The 23,154-nt window shown below is 40.8% G+C and overlaps 2 protein-coding genes across 6 annotated transcripts in view; both read left to right on the plus strand.

Annotated features, from left to right (window-relative positions):
- Positions 1 to 1,220: 1,220 nt before the first annotated feature.
- On the plus strand, positions 1,221 to 5,076 carry LOC311506198 (charged multivesicular body protein 6-like). The gene is made up of 8 exons (XM_084570075.1): positions 1,221 to 1,304; positions 1,685 to 1,794; positions 2,011 to 2,098; positions 2,352 to 2,438; positions 2,816 to 2,881; positions 3,146 to 3,226; positions 4,311 to 4,386; positions 4,485 to 5,076. The coding sequence occupies exons 1-8, from the start codon at positions 1,239 to 1,241 to the stop codon at positions 4,532 to 4,534; spliced, it is 624 nt and encodes a 207-aa protein (XP_084426201.1). The 5' UTR covers positions 1,221 to 1,238; the 3' UTR covers positions 4,535 to 5,076.
- Positions 5,077 to 5,255: 179 nt separating this feature from the next.
- LOC311507116 (BAR/IMD domain-containing adapter protein 2-like) overlaps positions 5,256 to 23,154 on the plus strand; it is a 54,886-nt gene continuing 36,987 nt past the window's right edge. For 4 of the 5 annotated variants that reach the window (XM_084571332.1, XM_084571330.1, XM_084571331.1 and 1 more), the window contains exons 1-2: positions 5,256 to 6,632; positions 19,847 to 19,922. In XM_084571332.1, coding sequence (XP_084427458.1) covers positions 6,561 to 6,632; positions 19,847 to 19,922 — 148 coding nt within the window. In that variant the 5' untranslated portion in view covers positions 5,256 to 6,560. The remainder of the gene's footprint in view (positions 6,633 to 19,846; positions 19,923 to 23,154) is intronic. The other variant, XM_084571334.1, reaches the window with a different exon arrangement.

Genomic DNA, 23,154 nt, shown 5'->3' on the forward strand with positions numbered 1-23,154 from the left:
CAGTGAGATGTTCAACTGAAAGAAACTGTTAATAAAGCTGTTTCCAAGCGGTAGTGCCACCTTCAGTTGTGGATCACAACACAACTTTTTTAACCTGTTTTGCAATTTCTTATATGGTCAATTGAATATGCTTTTTATTTGACTTTTGCACTAGGCTTTGTTGGCATATGAATACAAAGTCCCTAGAAATTGTACCCTAGTTATGGTAGGGAAACCACAAGTCAAAAATAGGGCTACTAGGTTACAAGTTGGACAAGTAAAACCTGGCTGTCAGAGTATTAACTACAAAACATATGTGTCAAAATGTGCTCTGCCAGTGTTTTACTTTCTGCATAATTAAAAAATGTAAAAGGAAGATAGTATTTAAAAGGGTTGCTCACTACTGCAGTGATGCCCTCTGCTATACAATCATTGCTGCCTACTTATAGTCTACTTACCATAACTGTAGTAGCAACATGGTTTTAAAAATATAGATTTCTATGAAATAAATAGGACTACTGATTAGAGTACAAATGAGGTGGAATATGCAGTGTGCAGATGTTTAAATAAATAATATATCCCAATTTTAACATCTCTCAGCTAAAAAGTGAAGGTCCTAAATAGTCCTAGTGTATTACCAGCAAAATGTACTATGTAGTATTACATTACACATTTTTTGTATCATTCATAATTGAAAGTTCTAATCCCAGCTTCAGTGGTCAGATAAGAGTTTAATTAAGTAGGTAATAGCATAAATTAAAATACTTTGGTATAGTGCAAGTACCTTAGAATTCGTCTTCCAACAAGTAGGCTACAGGACGTGAATATATAAAAAAAAGTTTTTAATAATTTGCAGTCATCATGATCGCTGTCCATGGTTCTGACCCCTGGAACCCCCGAGGAGACGTACGAAAAGCACGTTAATGTTCGTGTTGAAGAACAGTTGTCCTTTAAAATGTACGGCCTTGATTTATCTTGATTTCGCCCCCCGCTGCCACCAACTATGTAATATCTCAACTCAAATAGCAGCGCTGACTACACTGACACTGATAGAGGAGCTCCGGTCAGAACGTACAGGACTGCAGAGTGTATGTCCTCCCTAGCTTGCCGTAGGAAACACGGAAACATCTGTGGACATGGAGTAGGCAGCTAGCCTGTTAGCCATTTTCGGCTGTTTGTTACTGTGAGAAAATGTTCATTAAAAAGTAGTGTTGTGTGTATGTTGATGGGAGAGGATGTGGCGGGGATGTGGCTAAATAATGGGAAACGTCTTCGGGAGAAAGGGTCATCCTTCTCGCGTAACGGATCAAGACAGAGCCATTTTGGTGAGCTGCTAGCGGCTGTTGGCTGTCCCGTTATGTCTCGGCTTTACGAGGCTGCGGTCTCTAGGCAGGTGGATCAGTGTAAACCCCATGTGCTTATTATTGAATCTCACTTGTCATTCGTCGTTAGACAATAGTCTAATTTGTTTTGACACATTGGCAGGCATATGATAATACAGCGCTGACATTTTTATACAGTTATCGTGTAAAAAGTCGCCTCAGTACACATCTTCAGCAGTTTGAGTATATGTGTTTTTGTGTTTGCTCGGTGAAAAAGGCGGGTTCATTTATTTATTTTTAATTTAAAGGAGTTGATTTAAATGGTAGACTACATACAGGTTGTACTTGTTAAAATATAGCTGACATTCATGCTTATTTCCCAGCAACTGAAGCAGCAGAGAGATAAGCTGAAGCAGTATCAAAAGAGAATCACCTTACAACTGGAGAAGGAGCGGCTTCTGGCAAAGCAGCTGCTAAAGGATGGCAAGAAAGAGTAAGCAGAACATCAGAAACTGAAACGATCTGTCACCAATATCTATGAAAAAAATAATGGCACTTTTAAAATGTCCTAAGGTGCAGACCCTTACACAGGCTCAGACCATCAACTGTAACTGTATCGGTTTGATTCTTTATGCTGTAAAACTGAATTAGAAATTACTCCTTGCTATGTTATGTTATGCTTTGTCTTTTGATTTCCTCTCCTACACAGAAAGGCAATGCTGCTTCTTAAGAAAAAACGGTATCAGGATCAACTGCTAGACAAGACAGAAAATCAGATTTCCAACCTAGAGCGCATGGTAAGCTTGCAAGATTTCTTTCCTCACAATGATCACTACCAAGGTGGTGGAGTGGAGTGATAGAATTCACTTTATTTAACATATCACACTAAGAGGGGGGAAAAAAGAAAATCTCAGTTAAGCCAAAGGAACGTGACAGCATCAGATACTATTGAGCTCACCTCCAGAAGCTTGCTAGCTGGTGTTTATTTTTTTTTCTTCGTCATGCAATATTGCATTTCAATCTTTTTTCCTTGCTAATATCTGCCAACAGGTTCAAGATATTGAATTCATGCAAATTGAGATGAAAGTCATCGAGGGGCTTAAGGTTGGCAACGACTGTCTGAAGAGTATGCACGAGGTATTGTATTTTATTCCTTTCACATTTTTTTTTCCAAATAGCCCCCTGAGCTTTGTATGTTTGAGTGTATACTTTAACAATGTCAGAGTTTCCACTGACAAGCACACTTTATTTTATGTTATAATTCCTTGGGTGAGGATTCAGCAGCACAGGAAGCTGGTTGTTTGTGTTAGCTGGTCCACATTGTTTGAGGATTAAAGGATTAAGAAGAAAAGCCTTGACTACAGCGGTGTGACTACTGCACATTCTTGGATACAGTGTATAGATCTTGCTTTGGAAATTCAAAAACCAGCCAGAATATGTAAAAAAAAAAAAAAATAGTTTCCATCCAAAAACACTTGACTTCTGTAATCTGAGCTTCCTTTCTTGTTTGACAGATCATGTCAATAGAAGACGTGGAGAGGATCCTGGACGACACACAGGAAGCAATTGAATATCAAAGGGTAAACGTCTTAATGTTAGGGAAACACATCTGCACAGAGCTATTTCTACTTTTCCAGAAATTTGTTTAGTTACATCAGGTTAAATTTAAAACTGTTCTAGAAGTATTGTCCAAGAACTGCACGCAGTGTTTGGATGAAATTTGAACAACGCCAATATGTATTGAACTAATTTCTTCATACTAAAAGGTATGTGTTTAGATGGCGGAGACTACTTTTACAACATCCAGTTTTTTTTTAATTTATTTTCCATTTTGTGTCGTGCAGCAAATAGATGAAATGTTGGCTGGAGCCCTGACACAGGAGGATGAGGACGCCGTTTTAGCAGAGCTGAATGCAATCACTCAGGTGGGTGTAAGCTACAACATCAGTCTCTTACGGAGAATGAATAATTCTAACAAAGCAGGAAGACTTTTGAAGCAAATCAGAGTGTAATTGTAATCTAATAACAGGCTGTAATTGAGACTGTGATTTTAATTTGGTTGATTCATAGTGATTAAAATCTCAGCAGATTCTTCTTTTGTGATCTAATTATTATTCTGCTTGATGCACGCTCTCGAGCCTATCGCACTACACTACATTCTTTCACACTTGAACACAAACACTGAGCCTGAGGATGATATGTGAATAAAGCTCGATGATTGTAATGCATTGATGCATATGTAGTGGATTAAGATAAAAAAAAAAAGAAATCAGTTATCGGGACAATCTGACAAGAGAGAGAGAAAGCAACATCTTTTCCCTACCAACAGTTTAAACTACAGATGAACTAAATGTTCAACCAAATTCTTGTGCACCTATTGTGCTATCTCCAGGGCTTGTTGCAGCAACTTGTTCTGTACACTGGCACGCAAACGGCATTCAGAAACTAACAGGAGTCTATGTTGCTCACTATCTCCTCCTTTTGTTGCAATTAAGTAATGTTGAAGCTGTCCTGTTTTACTGCTCAGCCTGTTTCTTCAACATGTTCTCTGTAACGAAATAGGTCAAACTCATGCCTATAACCTACCGTGCCGCAAAGTTAATTGGTCGTCTGAGGTGTGCATGTTAATGTTTGTTTGTCTAAAGTGCACCAAATGTATCTGTACCAAAACCTAAACGCAGTGAAATCACAGGACACCTAGTTACTTGTCATTTCACTGACCTGCCCTCAGGAAGCAGGTACAGCGCCCTCAGGTGCGGAAGTACTTGCTTGGCAAGAGCTTGTTATCTGCAGCCATAGCAGCACTACAGAGCTAAACACAAGTTTCCCATCATGTTTTGTCGTATCTCGTGTGTTATGTTGAACTGTAAATTTATGTGTTGTATCTCGTGTATGTATATTATATTGTGGTGCTGTAACACATGTTTCTATGTTTCTTACTTGGCATGCAATTCCCCTCTCGAGAACAGTAGAGTGTGACTAACTAATCTCTGTTTTCTACTGAAACAGGGAGAAGATGTAACACTTCCAGACGTCCCCACTGAACCAGTACCAGAGGTCCCAGAAGCAGCTAGTGTTGAACCAGGTACAACTTATCGTTCCTCACACAACTGACACATTTATATTCACTAGCAGATTGTATGTCTGATTGTGTTTGTTTTATTTTGATTTTGTGTTTTCTAGAGAGGAGAGAAACTAAGAACAAGCCAGACAGAGAGATGCTGGCAGCCTGACGTGCTGAATTTGTGCTTGCTATCTAGTGTGGAGCTGCAAATAAATAGAGTTGGATCTATTTGTTGGGAGTTTTGATATGTTAGGGAAGTATGGGAACTGCATACATCAGTGCTTCTTCCCACATTTTACAGCATCAGCATTATCTGCACTCTGGTTCACTGCTTCCCTGAAGTAACTACATGAAGTGAAATGTTCTGTTTCTCTATGTCTGATTTGGATTAGTTAAACAATGTTACACTGTAGCGACTATTGTAGAAAAACAGAATGCATTTTTTAGATGTTTTACACATTAATTAAATCAGATTTTGCATATTAAATTGAGTTGCGGGAACAATATGCTGTCTTGGCTTTTAATTCACAAACTGCTATAACTTTTTTTTTTTTTTAATTGTGTTTCAAACATCTCAAGAGTTTTTTAACAGGGAATAATTGGTTCGTTGAATGGCTGTTTCTTTTCCCCCAGGCTCCCCCCACTATTTCCCTGCCAATGCCAGGAGTGATATGCTAGTGTAACATCCTTTCACCAGAAGGGGGCGCTCCTTGCTAGGTTTTGACAATAAAAGGGCTTCATTCATTCACATTTCATCAGTGAAGTATGTGTGATAATGCGTCTATGCTTTTTTTTAATTATTCCTATAACAGTCCCTTTATGTGCACACAGTGTACACACTAAGCATTTCTACTGTGAATATTTTCAATGCTAGCTCTAAATGTACTCTTTTTTATTTATTGCCAGTTATTGTGTATCATGCATCTCTTCTATCTTGTACTCTTGTTTGTATCATAGTTATATTCTGCATCTATGCTTTATTCAGATGTATGTATGAATTCCTCAACCACATGGGTCCCCCATATATGCTTGGTTCTGCTCAAGGTTTTTTATTGTTAAAAGGGACATCTTTCTTGCCACAGTTGCCTTAGTGATTGCTCTCAAGGTTTCAGGCTCTTGGTTCTGTAAAGCGTCTTGAGACAACCTGAATTATTATTGATGCTATATAAATTGAATTTGAAAGTGACCTCTTGACAGAAATTAGAAAGCTTATGCTGCTGACTTTTGGGAGATGTTTAAAGAAGAAATCCCATACGGTATTTGCAATCCTGCACTAAATAGGCACTTACATAATAATTGGCATGTGCCACCAATACCAGCGGTGTTTCTGAAGGAGACTCTCCTACAGGCTCGGGTAATGCAGTCACATATATATTAAATATTCTTTTGAAATTAGGAAGGAGAATGAATCAGCGATGACTTGTACTGCGTTGTCCATGAGTTTGCATGTGACCTATGACAGCAGTATACGCACTACGGCTTTAATGCACAAGAAGCAGCTGCAGTGAAACCCACTTTTTACAGATGAAGACTGCTTACTGTGTATGTCTAAACCTGTGGGTTTTAGGTGGAAGCAAATTATACTTGCTTTTAAGGTCATCATGATAGACGCATGTGCATTTATTCCATGACACAGTTTGTTGAGTTAGGGTTTCTTTGTGCAAGAGAATATTTGCCTCTATAGGGAGAGGACACCAAATGTAGACTTTGACAAGATGTTGTTACATTCTAGTGGTGGTAAATATGCCGTTTAGAGTTTTATGTGTGATGGATAAGCGGTGTCAGTAATATTGTATCACATAATCTTAACTATACCAGCGTTTAGTTTCGTCATTTAAAAATAAAATGCTAAAGTTTAGCACCTTCTCTTACTACTGGTATAGTGTGAGATGTTTAAACATGACTTAATTTCATTTTCAAGTAAGCAGTATTTGTAAAACGTTGCAGCATCAGTGTACAGTGTTACTGTATTTCTAAGTACACCGCGTCCGAGATTGCGTAAAAGCGGAGCTTCCGAGCAGTCCGTGAAGGCACCAGCGGACTGTCAGCTGTGGAGAGGGAAGGTGTGTTTAGTTGGTAGGTTTCGAGAGCGCAGCGTCTCTCTCACGGGCGCCTTCCTCGCCTATTGTTAGCACAAACTCGCGTTTTTACCGCTCTCCTCTTTTACACGGATACACGTTTCGAAAAAACCGTTTATGGTCCTGGCTGAAGAATTCACCATGTCTCGCACCGACGAGGTTCACCGCTTTACGGAAAATGTCTATAAGGTAAGGTTCAACTAATTAGTAAAGTTTTGAGATCCATGTGTTGATATGATCGCGGCTGTCATCCGTATTTTTATTTATTGGTCAAGGTGCATTGACAAGGTGCGTTTTTTTTTTTTTTCTTCCTTGGGTAATCTCTTTAGGGAGAGGCGCAGAGGCTCATGATTTTTTTTTTTTGATCACTTGCCAGTCGAGCAAAAATGCTCCGTGTTCCACCTCCACGTAATTTTGCTCGACTCAAGGTTTGATGTGGTATTAAGGCAAACCTTTCAGTGAAAAGTGTCCCCGTGTCTGCAAAATCACAGGGACTCACTCCATTCCTCAACGTAGGTCTGTTGCATTGATCCACCTACAGTAGGACCGAGGACAACGGTGTATTTGTAAAGCCTAATTTGGTGCGAAAAGGAGCATCGAGAGAAAAGTGTTTGATTGTGAGAGAAGGCTCGTCTTCTCTGTTGCAACACGCAAACATTTGCCCCTGGGCAACTTCGAACAACAAAAATAAAATCTCTGTGACCTTTGCATGCAACTGTTAAAGATGCAAATAAAGATGCACAGTAACAATGAGTACAGAAGGGGATTTATCTAAATACAATTTCATTTGTGCCTTGATTAGTGTTTTACTACAATATATAAAATATATATATTAAAAAGATCTTCAGATTTGTCCAGCTACCACACCAGAACCAAATGCATTCAGTTTGCAGTGATGTAAAATGGAGAGTAGCAGCTGGTGTGGATATAATATGGAGATTTTGTAGAAATTGCAACAGATCAGATGCACGCAATTTGTATCTATTATTTATTTCTCCTGCTAATCCCTAACTGTAAGGCGCTTGCTTACAACATGACAAACCCCCAACATTTAAACGACCGTGTCCACCAACATGGAAAGGCACAACACATAACCGTGCTTAGAACATACACTTAACCACTTATTATGGAAAATTTTGTCTGCAACATCAGAATCCACCGTAGGAGACAGTGGGGACTTGGCTCTAGTGCACTTTAGGGGCTGGTGGTAGGGGAAGTCTTCCAGTGATTGGAACTGCCATACAGAATAGTGGTAGTCAGGTCCGTGATGAACACTGAAATGTAGGAGATCTGCTGATAGTCAGACTGGCTGTGTCGCCTTGGCCATGACAAATGTCAGTGGCTTGTAGTCCACAGATGCTGTGAAGGCCTCCAGCAGGGAGTGGAAATGTTAGAGGGCATGGAGCGATTGAATGAACATTCTGTTCCATTCAACGGAAGTGTCAGTGCCTTGTGACTTGGTGACTCTGCGTCCAAGGAAGTCAATGGTGGACAGCCCGTATTGGCACTTCACTGGGTTGACAGTCATACCATTGCTCAAGCTTCTTGAGCTCTGTTGCACTGGTGGAAAGCACGTTGTGCAGTCTGATGAAGCCCTCTCTGCTAAGACTGAAACCTATTCAGGTAGAAATGTTACAGCATCTGTCACGCTGTTGTTTTTTGGCGTCAACAAGCAGTCCATACGGGCACGGAAAATCTGTGTCAATGAGAGGGATGGCCTCCTTTGCCGTAACAAAGTCTCAGAAGAATCAGTCTGCCGTGACAGCTCCACATACCTGGTGCCATGTTCACTGGCCAGGATGGTCTCGTCTCGATGCAAGCAGGATACTCCTCCTCTTGTCTCATCTTGCACAGGAATAAAGTGCCTGACCTGGCATTCCCCACCACTCTAAATACTGCACGGAGATCGACAACTTTTAGGCCCAAAGCTTGTGTTGTAAAAATGCAGGCCTGCTTCTTGCTGGTGTGGAGGAACCGCTTTGGGTCGGGAAAAGCACAGCCACACAGTGCTGTTGACAGCATTTATTAGCATCCTCTGCCATAGCACAGGAGTCAGTGATCGTGAAGTAGGCCAGAGCAACTCTTAACGAAGAAGGTTGTAGAAATAGGTGGTTGAGGCAGACACCGGTCTCCCATCATGCATCCTGTCCATCCTAGCATGGCTTGAACATTGAGGTCACTCATGTAGAAATTGCAACAAAGCAGATAATTTCTCTATTTTATTGTTTTACTAGCTAACTCCACACTCTCAAATCAAACCTTTAAAGACTGTAGCTATCAACAAAGGCATAACACATAAGGTAACAGTATACAGACATACACCAAAATACCAATTATCCATCTATAGGACACCACAATTTGTCATTTATCCACTAACTTACATTGTTGGTAAATTAGTATATAGCTGAAATGTTCCTTATAGTGTGAACGACATTAGCCTACACGAATCGGCAATCCATTCTGCTTTATTAAAATCTATGTGTAGAACTAATTGCTACACAATTCCTTAAAACTCACTGTAGGCTTTGGATCCACTATATTACCGTGTTTCAATATTTCATCCGCTGAAGGAATGTTTAAACTTTACGTAATGAGGGCTCCTCCTCACCTTTGTCTGCCGTGTCAGGTTCCTGTTACAACACACTGATTCATAAATTATTTCCACACAATGACCGTAATCTATTTCATGCTATTCAATTCTATCACTCTCCCCACGCCCTAAGTCACCAGCAGGTCTTCTAACAGAAAGCCCAAATGACTTGAGGGGAGCTGCTCATTCTTCTAAAGGAAAAGAGGTCAGATGACTTACTGTTGGTTCTTTTAGGGTCAGCAAGTGAAGCAAATATTTCAGGTACTAGTTCTGTGCTGGACAAGTAGTCACACAGCCTAAAGTGTGTGCTATTCTTAGTGAATTTGATGGAATTCACAGTCCGGATTAACACCGACTAATGCGTATATAGGCACATTGTAGGTTTCAGAACCTTGAACCCTAGGGGAGAAGAGGTCTTGTTCATTGAAGTGCAAGCCCAACAGTGAGGGTCTATCTCTGGGGCAAAGGCACCCCGTCAATGCCCTGACAGCCAGGAACACTGATGAGCCATGGAGTGGAGAGACAGAATCCCTCCTCCACACTGGGGAGCTGACCCAGTGGCAAAAGCTAGTAGGTCAGAGAGAGTGTTAGCCAGTCACTGCTTATTTGGCACTTCTCCGGCTTTCTTCACCAACCCTACTGTGTAAAGTCAAATTTCTTAGTATGCTTTAAGCGAAGGTTTCAGTCTTACTCAGCCATATCTCATTGGTGAAGCTTTTACAGGGCAATGATTAATTGATTTGTTGGTCAAAAATCTATCTGGTCTCACCTGTTATGCAAATCACTCAATTCTTTCGGCCACTGAGTGACTCAGTGTGTCGACTTTTTTCATTTAAGATAACAAAAAGGATATTTGGGAGTTTAACTGTCGGTTGAATAATCAAAGCATGTTTCACATTTACATTTTCACCATTTAATGCTATTTTATGAACAATGCATCAGTTACCCAAGCAAATAATGTGCAGATTAATTAGTAATAAAAGTTCTTTGTAAGGCACTAGTTTGTATGTGGCTGAAGCAGACCGTCAACTTTAATTTCATGGGGTTGTCAGTTATATAGAGGGAGCTGTGAACCTTTGTTATTAGAATTAGTATAAGTTAAAAAAAAAAAAAAAGTCTAAACTGTAAAGAAAAAGTTCTTATCAAGTGAGTAAGATTGTGTTAACCCATGACGTTATGTTTTACAGTACATATTTGCCTTTTATCATTACACTAATTCTTAACTGTTTAAATGTGTAAAGTTGCGGACACCTCCAAATGTATTAAAAACTCCAGCAGTGAGATTTGTTGAATAAAATAATTACTTGGCCACTATAACCCATTGCTCTTCTCCTTACACATTTAAATGCTTCTCTGCTTTTATGCAAGCAAACTTATTTAGAGAAAGAGGACTTAAAAAAACAAACAAACAGCAGTTGTAAAGTCATTGAAGCCAGCAGCTGGAGTAATCGCAAGGGAGAAGATGTGGGGTAACTGGGCTGCTGTGACTCATGCCATCCTATTTGTGAGTATGTGTTTAACAGGGCTGTAACTGTAGGCTCAGTGAAGGCAAGAGGCACTCCTTAGATTTCTGTGATGACTTTATCTTAATCAACGGGGGAGGCAACCCTGTAAACCCAGCAATCCTTGAGTGATCCTCCATGACTCACCATAATTCTCCTCCTTCACATAGACGGGCAGTTCCAGACATGGCGATTGGCATCTAGTCATTCCCATCCTGACGGGGTGAGACGGATACTTAAGGCTGACACCGAGTGCTTGCGTGTTTGTGTTTGTGTGTGTGTGTGTCTGTGTCTGCTCCACTGTCATCCCCACCAGCTGGTAAAGTCACTGGAGTGTGTCTGAGAAAGGTAGTGGCCTGGATCAAGCTTCTTAGCATGTTAATGGATGAAGTCTGGGTGTTGACCTGGCTTGTGGGGAGGACAAGTCAAAGTGAACAAACAGATTAATCCGACTAGAAGCTAAGGAAGAATAGGTCTGCAGGTTAAGTTAGCCAATATTGAAACCTTTTAATAGCTACCACGTTGCACCTAAACACTAAAGAGTACATTGTGGGGTTTCCTGGAAGCAAAGTCACTACACACGCCCTCCAGAACAATGTAACGTTTTCTTGTATTTAGAGTCTTTGTCAAAGGAAGTGTTGTGTTTTCTGTGCCTGATACATGCACTGCAGGTTTTGAACACACCCTGGCAGGTGAGGAAAAAGTAGGGTGTGCCTCTTCTCCACCAGCCCTCAGGTTAACACTCATTTTTCCCATGCAACACCACTCCCTAATTGTCAACACAGCTTGGAAAACATCAGATGACCGTCACTGAAATGGATGTTAAGAATAAGGCAAAATATTTGTCCAATGTTAATTAGATCTGGTGTTATTTGCTATGCACCCTTCATTATAAGATCTTCAACACTGTCACGCATCTTACACTGCTGCTGCATGATGTTTGATAAAAGCCTGAACTGAAAGGCATTTATTTCTGCCTAAAACACATCTAAAAGGTTTCTCTCTCAGTTGGAATATTGTCATGACACGCACTCTGAAATGAATGATATTCTGGTGATGATAAGAGAACTACTTCACCACAGTCTCATGTGGGAGATCGGAACAGGTGGTCTCTTAGCAACACTGTGCCATTATTTTTATGTGTTTCTGTCATATCATTGTGCTAAAAGACTTGGAGGATGGCTAGAGAAGTGAGAAAATGTGGTGAAGAGGGAGGTTACATACTAGTTACTTTTTATTAAATAAAAAGTAGGGGAATTAAAGGGAATGTTGAACTGATGAAGTGATTCATAGAAGCCCCAGAAAGGTTTCTGGTAAACCTATGTTTTATGGTGCGTATACAGCGCTTTGATTTGTCCATGTGTTCTTGCATTAAGAAGTTATATAGTCACTTGACTAAAGATCCATGACTTTATTTTTCTCAAGCTGTAGATCACTAGAGTTATAATATGTGATTTAAAAGGATTTAAAATGACTTGAGCTCCTGAACATCTGCCTCCAGAATCTCAACAAGTTTATGCCTGCTGGTGCCTGGGGCCTTGAAAAGATTGCATTATTCACTGCAGGATCTATCATAACACTCATTGCCTGTGCAACAGCACATTTGTTCCCAGTGCCTTTGACTGCAATACAGAGAGAGGACCAATGATCCACACACCCACCTTCCCTGCACGTCTGGGGGCGGATGGTTTAGAGACATTCTCTCTTTTCTTTTACTCATCATTGCTTTTTCAAGGGCAGAGACTGAAGATGTGCAGTGCTAAATCCAAGGTACACCATATTGACTGCAAAGAAGCTTCACAGCCGTCACTGACAGATGAGGCTGATTTAAAGTCACCATGTTAACATGGCTATTGTCCAGAATGTTACTCCATAAAATCAACATAAGCATATGTACGGATGTTCTTTGCTCCATAGAAACAATTAAATTCTTTTTGTGGGGGTGGAGTCGAAGAGATGAAGACAAGGAAAAATAGATGGAGACATTCCACATCCTTGTTGAAATAGTCCTTAATTACTGTGGAGGGTGAAGCTGTAATTACACAGACTGAAAGAGGCATAGAGGCAAAGACAGAAACATTCAGTTCGTACTGTGGCACTGGACAATGGCCTTGCATTTATGGGTCATGGACTACAGTTAACATGCCTGTGGCCACTTGAGTCCCCACTTGATTCAATTATATTTCTGTGGCATTAGCCACACTACACCCACTAGGGTAGCGTAGCAGGGAACCGCAGTGTCCCACTGAGCCCTAAACCAGTCATTCATTGTACAGACGGCAGAAAATCCTGCATGCATATCCGCACGGTCAGAATGTTCCTTTTCCTGAGAACAGTTCTATGCAGCCAAACTTTGCTATTGATTGGGGTGTTGATGAATGCTACAGACTCAAAGCTTTGGCGCTTCCAGTTTATTTATTTTATTGTCATTTGTATCGGAAAAATAATGCTCTTTGCATACATACGTAACTAGCAGGGTATAGGGTTTTTTTTTTTTCCTCACAATCTCACTGAGGTGCATTAGCATGAAATGAATAAACAACAATGAAAAGCATTCATGTTGCTTTCATGCATTTAAATTTTATAGTTGTGGAGCATTAGAAATACAGATTTCTGTCTCTTTTGGGCTGAATGTGAAAAAGCAGTCAGCAGTGGCATTATTATGCAATGTATCTATATCGTTCATAACATATTTCTAGGAATGTGTCCTAACCTGAACACTGTGTGTTGCTTATTTTTCTGTCATTTGGGGAAATCACAGTCTGTCTTTTCAGTGATATCAGAGAAAGGCTCTGGTTTCTCCCTCAAAAAGAAGGACATATTTGCTGGTCCTATAACTAAAGCTAGCAAATAAGTCTGGCTCTTGGTTGCTGTGGTAACTAGTGTCTGTATTGGGTTAGTTGAGTGGCTGATGCCGCGGTGAAGGCAGGTGGGGGTTGGAAGCGGGGATTCACTGGCTGCAGATGACAGCCATGCGAAGAAGCACAGTAAATAGTTTCTCTCCGGTGAGCAAATTATTCATTGATCAGGAGACAATGCAGTTTAAAGATGGAGAAAAGACTAAGTACTTTTTTTGAGAGGTGGGGTCAAACTGTCTCATATCATGCCTTTTGGCTCTTGTCCTAACATTTTCTCCAACACTGTTGACCAGTTTGTTTCTGCAAAGCATTGGATTGCTTGTGATTGATGTGTTGCAGGCCTTGAGAAAGTTTATAGACGCATTACACAGACAGCTGATTTTAACTCTCTTTGTTCTAAGTTAATGAGGGATTATTAAAAATGATGGACCAGTATTTCCGTTTCAGTGTAAACTTAGCCAACAGATATATTCCATGTCGTTCCATGTGTCACACATTCCAGAGAGTGAGGTGCCTGTTTCAATAACGGTAACATGAAAGAGCCTGTAAGTTCACAAAATTAGTAAGATAAGCACGTTGATGAATTAGTTTTTCTTCAGTTTATGTTAATATATGGGGAAGATATTTATAAAAGGTGCAGAAGAAAGAATATTAATTGATGCAAAATTGAGAGAGTAATATACGTGGTTGTGTTTCGCTCTTCTTCATTCCTTTAGTGAATAATTCATGTGGTCTCTGATAGCAGCCCATAATTGGACACACGCTACTAATAAGTTAGCATTAGCTGTAATAACCTGTGCTTTGTGAGGCCTGCTGGACTGAACAGAAATCATAAAAGTCCTGTTTCCACATCTACAGAAATAAGTCTCATTATGTTGTTTATCAAGGAGACAAAATCTTCCCCCCTTGATTCCAGCAGAGCTACATTTAAAAAAACTTTGAACTGCATGCATGATATAGCATCATTCATATCTATAATAAAAAAGCTCATGCTGCGTTAACAACAAATAAAGGAATATGTAAGTCTATTTTATGTATATTGCCTGTTTACTTAATTTATGCATGTTTGTGTGAACAGGAGCACATCTGTTCTGTACCAGGTTTCTCTCTGCTCACAATGTTGATATCTTTGCTCCCTTCTGCGGAACTTGGAGAGGACACAAGTATTCACATGGTGTTCTCAGAATTGATGTTCACCTTGGCTTCCCCTAAAAGCATGTGCTGTGCCTACTGCAGTATTAGTAAGGCTTTAGGTATGCAGGAAGGAGAAATGGCGTCATGGCATCCACTCAAAGTGTATACCTGGACTTTGCTCTGAAATAAGCATGAACTTGTTTGTGTGTGTTTTCAGGATAGGACATGTGTACTTTAGAAAGTTCTCTGATTTGTCTTTCAGCTTCTGTGCAGTAAGAAGCTGGCCGTTGTCCTTTCACCTGTTCAGTAGCTCTGCAGTAATAGTTGGGACTTCTTGTACTCCGCATTCCCTGCTGTTGTGTGGGCTTCTTGATAACTGAGGATAATGTCACTGTATTGTTGGAAACTGATTTAAATCCATAGCTCGGTAGATGATTGGATTTAACAAGAACTTTATTACCATTCCTTTTAAGGAAACAGGTCAAAACAGTGACTTTTTTAGCGCATTTTAATATTGAATTGACATTCTTCTTGAGAAATGTAATAAGAATTGGAATGCAACCTTTCACAAGGGGCTGTTGTCTTGCCAGTGTAGCTAACTATCTAGCACTGGTGACAGTAAGAGGAACAATTTGCCATGTGCTGTGAAACCAGCTTCATTGGTAAATGGACAAATGTTGGAGTAGAACTCAGAATTAGAGAGATACACTAAACAAATGTAAAGTTTGACTGACCTTTGAGAAAATAGTCAAGTTAATGGTGGATAACATCTGATAGATTCTATTGATTCCTTTCCATTAATACCACATGTTTGCTAATTGCACGTTATTATTGCCCCTTCGTATAAAATTCCCAGTACTGATATTTACAAGTGCTCTCAGTATGAAGAGAACAATGACAGCAAATCCAGTAAAGTTAGAGAGTTGAAATGTTTGGATGTGAGTTGCTGAAGCTGTGATTAGATTTTCTTTACTACCTTCACTACAAACTTATCTGTATGAGCTTTTTTGTTTGGCTGTGGGATTACAGAACTCCAAACCTCTCCTAGTGTTAAAGCTTTGCATTTAACTTTCTCTTTTCTAAGACTAAGGCTTGCAGGCTTGATTCCAGTGTTTCTTTCGGTGAATGTTTCATACTAGTTTTGTCAGTTAACACTGCATTATAATAGACATTCATGATGTAACAGAAGAGCGGTTCCCTTCTTAATTACAAGGCTGTTGCATGGATATACATTGTACAAACAGTAGAGCAGCACAAAGACGTGGTGGTTAGCACTGATGCCTCACAGCAAGAAGGTTCCGTGTTCGAATCCAGGCTGACTGACGGCCGGGATAGGCTCCAGCCCCCCCGCGATCCTTTACAGGACAAGCGGTTACAGAACATGAATGAATGAATGAATGAATGAATGAATGTACAAACAGTACATGGATGAAGCTTCAGTGCAGTTGCTTGGGCAAAACAGGTTTTTCCCTAAGAAACAGTTTAGCGGAGGTGGTGAAACACCTATCCTGATGTGTCGTGTCACCATCCAGCATTCCTGACAATTCAGTTTCCAGCTAGGCTGGAGACTTCCATGCAGACAAGCTATTTGCTGTTAGCACAGTTAAATGTTGTAGGTCTCGGTTGGGCTCCTGACTGAGAAAAATCGAACCAGCACTGCTCCTAAGGCTAACCGCATGGTTGATATAAGCCAGTCCACACATTATCCACTTTCTTTACATTTCCCCGTGATTACATCATTAGCCTTGGCTGCCTTTGGTGGCTTTTATCACCGGGGCAGCTCTCACAAATGCATTCACACCTCCAGTGTGCATTTGATTCTGGCCATTTTCAGGCCTGTGGTGAGTTGCTGTGTACATAGAAGAGGGAACCAGGAGGAAGGAGTGAGGGGAGGGCATGAAGGAACAGATGATAGCATCCTGGCTTCTGATTATGTGTCATTCCCCCTGGTTTTAATCAGCTGGTGTTTCTTTCAAATTGCCCCCTTTGCATGTCATTACTATGGCTGCTTGCGTAGGTGCGAGTGTGTGTGTGACAGGGGAGAAGAGAATGAGCAGAGATGGAAGAATATCCCCTAATTTGAATCTGCTGTCAACCTCAGATACACTGACCTTGTTGCGATTGCAATGTCCAATCATTCAGAAATTCCTTTGGCTAGGCCGCTGGGAGACATCATTTTAATCCTTTAAAATAATGTTTTCCCTTATCTGCAGCCGTTCTCCTCCAGAGTTCTCTATGGTCGTCCTGTTTCACCTCGCAACACAAATGGGTGTCAGACAGATATGATTTATTTTGCAGGAGACATTTCTCTGTCCCATTTTAATTGTCGACTTTAATTTCGCCCTGAGTGCTGATAATGAATTCATTCATTCTCCGTGTAGGCAGTGATAACATGCGCAGACTCTCCCTGTTGGAATAGGAGAAGATTATTCTCTAGCTGTGCTGTATTTTATATTTAATTAATTCTGGAATTGAGAGATGATACAGAGACTGTTTGAATAGGAATGGTTATATAATACATGATTTCATACCTTTGTTCAGGATTCTTAGAATTCTTCATCTCTGCAGTTTTTTACCTAGTCACTTGCTTCAACTCTCTGTCTCTCTTTCACTCTGTGTTTCTCCATCTTCCTCCCTCTTTCTCTCTCTCGCACACCCTTCCTTTTTCTCTCCTTCTCTCCATGCCACACAACCTTAAGTGTCTCCATGGCCCCATTTCCCAATTAGCTCCCACAATTAGGATAACAATGTAGTACAAGAGAACTGGGATGACAAATTTAGCGACGATGGGAAGAGATTCAGAAAGAAACCACCTTACAGTTATTGTATTTTTTTATTATTATTATTATTATTTTCTCTTCTCTACTTCCTCTTAACTGCATGCCAGTTAAAATACACTGTAATTTTTCTCTCTTATGTAATAGTTATATCCGTGACTAATCATGTAATTCTCTATGTAAAGTTATTCCATAACTACATGCGTTTCTGTGTGTATTCAGTGGCAGTGGGTCACCGAGTGTTTTTGTGTGCACAGTATCTGCAAGGAGGGCAGCCAGGCTTGTGTCAGCTACCTTTGGCCTCCTCAGTGGGAGAGTGTGCTGCAGTGATACACTCTGCCTTGTTTTTTTATGTAATCCTCCCACTAGTTTAAAACACCGCCGCTCATTATTATGAAGCCCTGTATTATTGTACTGTAGGTGTATGCACAAGTACATGCACATCTACGTGTGTGTGTTTGTGATGCATAAATCCGTGTGACCTTATCCTCATCAATAAGATGCACTTTACGTCGAAAGCGGGCAGAGCAAGGATTCATTTAGGAATAAGCACTTCCTTCGTGAGGTCCTGGGGGATATCTTTTAATCTTCTCAAGGCAGAGAAAGCAGGGATACGTTTCATAACGAGCTCACAAAACAAAGCTAGTTATTGAGTCTGTTGCAAGACTACAGATTTTCAAACCTCTGTTAAAATAATTGCAAAGTCATGGAGCAATTAGTTCAGACACCATTGGACACCATCTAATTTTCCTGTTCTTAATTTGGGCTCAACATGCACAGTTACTTATAATATCTGTGTGCAGGTTACTGCACATTGAGGTATAAGAGAAGTCAAGGTAACTATGGTGTTGAGAGATGTCAGGCATTTGGACTGACTCAGCTCAGAGTGCAGTGCAATTCTGTAGGTCTTCAGTAACATAATTTACTGCTTGTGCCCTAGCAAAAGTATCATCTCAGCTTGTTAAAATGCTAATGAGTTTGTTGTTCTGTATTATATGACACTTGCATCATTTGCATTCATGCTTGTGGTAATACAGAAGACTTGCGTGCATGAACAATAACCTTTTACCTGTAATTTTGAAATTGACTAAGCGACATTTGACTGCATATTGGCCGGGTGAAAAAATAGAAAAAGAAAAATTGCTTTTTCTTCTTAGTAAATTATCCACAAACGTGGCTGTTAGTTTTATCAGCTAGAGTCACATTATAATGTCTAATCATAATGCAGTAAGAAGAAACTATCTCATCTCTTTTTTTTGTATGTCAAATTAGCTCCTACCATGCCTTTTTACTTACTGCTGTTCATTTCTTCTTACTCTCTGAACACAATCAAGGCTAAAGCATACTTTATACACAGTGTCCCTTCATTTTTAATTTTTATAGACAAAAATTGTACTCGGTTAGAAAGTATTGAGTATAGCAAAATGGTTGGATCAATTGACAATGAAAACACTCATGTGTTGTATTCATGGAAACGATCCTGTTTTGGGTTTTAATGTGAATGCTTGCGAACTGCTCTAATTAAACCCAGTTTACTGGTCAAACTGCATCTATTATGTTCAAAAGTGATTTATTGCAGTTTTTTTGTCATTATGCTGACACTGTCAAAGAGAGGTGAAGCAATATAGTTCCAGTTGTTAATTAGAGTATCAGCAGTGTATGTCTGGCTCATTAGTATTCCTACTGTAGGTGGGCTGTGTTGCCCTAAAGCCTCTTGAACTACATCTCCTGACACCGCAGCCAGTCCTACACAACTCTTAGCTCTTGGTATAAACAAAAGACAGACGGCAAGATAAAGGAAAAGGCAAAAATGCCGAAGTTCTACTCAGGATAAAGGGCATGTGATTTTCAGGATGAGCTGGTAAGGTTGTTTCAGGCTGACATCAGTGGCACCATGCCATATTATCTTGCCACATTGTGGTTTCAGTCTAGAAATAGATTAAATAAGTGTTCTCTTGCAGTATTGATGGTAAGGACTGCTGCTGCAGCAGTGTTGTGGTTGTCTCTCTGTCCCCTGGCTATTCCTGACTATCCGACTGAGGGCCAGCTAATTGGAGGAAGCCCTGGAGGAGCACAGGAGGAGGAGGAGGAAGGAGAGGTAGAAGAGAAGCCAAGGAAACTATGGTGTTGAGAAATGTCAGACAACATGCTTTCTCTGTATTTAGACTGACACAGCTCAGAGTGCAGTGCGATTCTATAGGTATTCAGTAACATCATTTACTATTTGTGCAATAGCAAAAGTATAATCTCAGTTTGTTACAATGCAAATGTGTTTGTTGCTGTGTATTATAAGACTCTTGCATCTTGCAAAGGTACACTAAAAGCCAAAACATGATCACAGTGCCCAGTGGTATATGAAACGGAACATCTTTTAGGATGCAATGTTCAGACTGGTTCCCATTTGTAACTCTATATAAGACAGATTTGGTGTACCCGGAGGAAGAAAAAGGTAGCCAAAAAGTCAAAGAGAATGATGATTTAGGTCCTCGCTGCTCTTGACCCTGCTGTAACGATAAGTGAAACCTTTTATTATCTCTTTCAGACCATCATGGAGCAGTTCAACCCCTGCTTACGGAACTTTGTTGCCATGGGGAAGAACTATGAGAAGGCCCTCGCCAGTAAGTCTTTTTTTCCTAATTTTGTTCTCTTTTCTTGTTTTGCTGCATATTTAGACGCTTAGACCAAATCAAACACTGTATCTCCCCATGTCTACCCACCTAGGATTTTTTTTGTCCTACTAAGAAAGAACAATATTTATCCTCATGTCAAATGGGCAGTCCTTATCTTGCCCTCATACAAACTAATTTAGTCATTAGGGTTTTGCCTTTGCCACCTATGCTTCTGTCCTGGCACATAAAAACAGGGTTACGTACTTTAACCCCAGATTTTGTCAGTATGGGCAATGTCGTTTGTTGTTTTTTTTGTTTTTTTTTTTGTTTTTTTTTTTTAGCTTTCCTTTTTAAAGTTTTTCTTTCACCCCTTTGCATCTCTTTAGTACGCATATACCGTATAAGATAACTGCTTGATCTGAGATCTGGTGCCACTAAGCCACCTTCATCTTCAGCTTCAACATACTATAGGTTAGGGTTGGGGTTAGTGTACAGCTTAGCAGGCTGCAGCTACGTATACTTACAGAATATGTAGTTATGTTATGTTGTAACCAACATCCTATTTCATATAGTTAATTACTTGCTCAATTGCATAGTTGGATGTTGAAGCAACACAAGAAGTCCAGAAATGCTAATTTTAATAAGAAATGTCTGAGCATTTACCAAGTAAAGACAGATTTTGACACTCGCAAAACATGCAAAACACCAGTTGCTGTGGGAGAATGGGACGTTTTACACCATGATGGCCCTCATGTACAGCACTAATCCGTAGCTGGATTAGCATGTTTAAAAAAGAGAATCTGGACCGAACAGGCAGGATCACAGATACAGTGTGCAGGTAGACATGAATGAAAGGGAGTTGAGAGTCCCAAGATGCTGCTGCGCAGATGTCAGCTGTTGTCATCCCGCTGAGGAGGGCTGTGGACAAAGATAAATCTCTTGTGGAGTACTCAAGGACTCTGCAGAGGCTCTGCAATGTAGGCTTTAGTGATAGCATTGCATCTGTGAGACAGACACTGTTTTGACAGTGACATGCCTTGTGAGTGTCTTCTGTAGTAAACAAACAATCATTGCATCTGTGTGACGTTGGCCATGCGTAAAACATAATGAGACAGAGTGCACACTGGACAGAGCCGGTGAGGCATTGCTGCTGCTTGATTGCTGTGGGGCGGGGTGGTAAGGCCTCTGCAAAGATAACCATCACTTTAAAAGGTCTGGTCATGGAAAATTCTTGAAAAGGGGAATTAGGCTGTAAAATAGCTGTACTCCCTTCTTCTCTGGCGGTAAAACAAGAAGGGTAGAATGATGACACGAATCCCTTGAAACTAGCTAAGCTGACCGCTATTTTAGGTTGCACCTTAAGAGGGAGGGCCCAAATAGTGGTTTTCCCACAAATCCCAAAGAGCACATGATAAGTTGGCTAGTACAAAAAACAGCCTCTCACCCTAAAGCCTAGATGACAGTATGAGATTGCAGCAGCATACAAGTTAATGGTAGACAGGGATGGTCTCCAATTGTCTGGAGATGGATTCACTTCGTGCCTTTTAGAGTCTTCCTCACAACATGACATTTCTACTCGAAGTGGGTTGGACCCCTGCAAGACATCAGGTCCGCTGCACAATTGTGTACAAGGCTCCTGGCTGTTTCCAGACAACGTTCAGAGTGTACACTGCACTGGCAGTTCATGTATTCTGTTACCATCTTGTTGTCTTTCCTCACTACAAGATGTCTGACATGCATACAGCTTTCAGCACTCAAGAGAGTTTATGTGCACAGACTGGCTTTTTTCACCTCCACCAAACGATCCATTCACCATAGCCCAGAGGAGAGCAAAATAAAAAGAGCTGGTTGTGTTGCTGCAAATGCATAGCATCCAGCCTCTTGTATTCAGACAGTCATTTTGAGACTATGATAAGAGAAGATATGAGAAATTGATTGGGCTGTGTCTGCCATACTGTGGCAGTATGAGTACAAAAGTAGAGTGACTGAGAGGAACCAGCTCATTAGACTTGCTGAGGTCCAGGGGCCGAAAGGGGTGATTCTCCTTACCCTTTACACTTCTTCATTCGAGGAGGAGTGGTTCAAACAGCCCATCAGGACGATATGGGACCATCCAGCAACTGTTTTGGTGGTGCTTGGCATCCAGCTCTGCTTCTGGTGACAAATTCCCTCTCATAGTCCAGCTGCTGCTGTCTCACTCTTTGACACGAAACACTGTGAAGGCTTCCGGCTGTTGCTTAATCTTCTTCACGGTCAGGTGAGCACAGAATTGGCAATTGGCCTGCGAAGTTTGTGCTAGCCTAGTCTAAACAGTGCAGAGACAAGCTTTATACAGTAGCAAGCATGGAGATCCAATGTGTCCAGCCCCGCAGTCAATGTCTACACAATTGGACTTTGTCATTCTCCGTCTTCTTGTCCTTTTCTCCATCTTGATTGCTTGTTTCTGAAGAAAAATGAGAGCAGATCTCATTATTTACTGTGGGTGTGGATTTAAGAGAGGCTTGTGCAGGCAATGGAACAAAATCTTCAGAAGTGCTCATGAATGAAGGGATAAACCTAATGGCAACAGCTCACTGAGGGCATAGCTATTCGAAATAGAATTAATCCTGGCCTTGGTGTAGGTAGGAGACAGATTGGTAGGGGCTCACTGAGCCACTAAAGACCCACTTTTCAGAATTGGCTCAACCCAAGGGACTATAAGCTGCTGTGATTTGGTGGTGTGGGGGGTAGGGGGTGAGGGGTGGCAGGGGGTAAATCGGAATGGGTTTTCCTACACAGCTGTCAATCAATAAATTAAACAGTGCTTGGTAAGTGGAAAAGCAACAAATGCTGAGTTAATCTAGCTGCCTACTTAACGCGGCCTGGAACTTGTTATGCAAGTTCTCAAACAAGTCCCTCCTTTACTAAAGTGAAGGATGAGTAGTGAACTCTGAAATAAGCCCCTCCCCTACCAGTTGTCTGCCTTGCAGTCATAGATGCATGGTAATCCTCTCAGGCTGTCTCTGTGAACCCCTCACCACATATTTCATTAGACAGAAGTATGTGCATAGATCCAGCTTATCTGCTCAACCAGCCTTAAACTGCACAATGCGCACTAACTCACATGCTACAGCTGCAGCGTCAGCAAGAAAAGTGTCCAGTGCATTCACACACTCTTTCCACATCAAGGCAGGTCGTAGATCTGTTTGGCATAATGACATGAACTCAGCTATGATACTCTGAAGGCTTTCAGTTCTCAGGT

This window comes from Chelon labrosus (genome assembly GCF_963514085.1).
Source record: "Chelon labrosus genome assembly, chromosome: 21".
Lineage (NCBI taxonomy): Eukaryota > Metazoa > Chordata > Actinopteri > Mugiliformes > Mugilidae > Chelon > Chelon labrosus.

What these genes read in the sequence shown, in the direction of transcription:
- LOC311506198 (XM_084570075.1), top strand. Translation starts at nt 1,239, where the DNA reads ATGGGAAACGTCTTCGGGAGAAAGGGTCATCCTTCTCGCGTAACGGAT. An exon ending in AAGCAATTGAATATCAAAGG is followed by an intron (nt 2,882 to 3,145) that starts GTAAACGTCTTA and finishes TGTGTCGTGCAG; the next exon opens with CAAATAGATGAAATGTTGGC. An exon ending in AGCAGCTAGTGTTGAACCAG is followed by an intron (nt 4,387 to 4,484) that starts GTACAACTTATC and finishes TGTGTTTTCTAG; the next exon opens with AGAGGAGAGAAACTAAGAAC.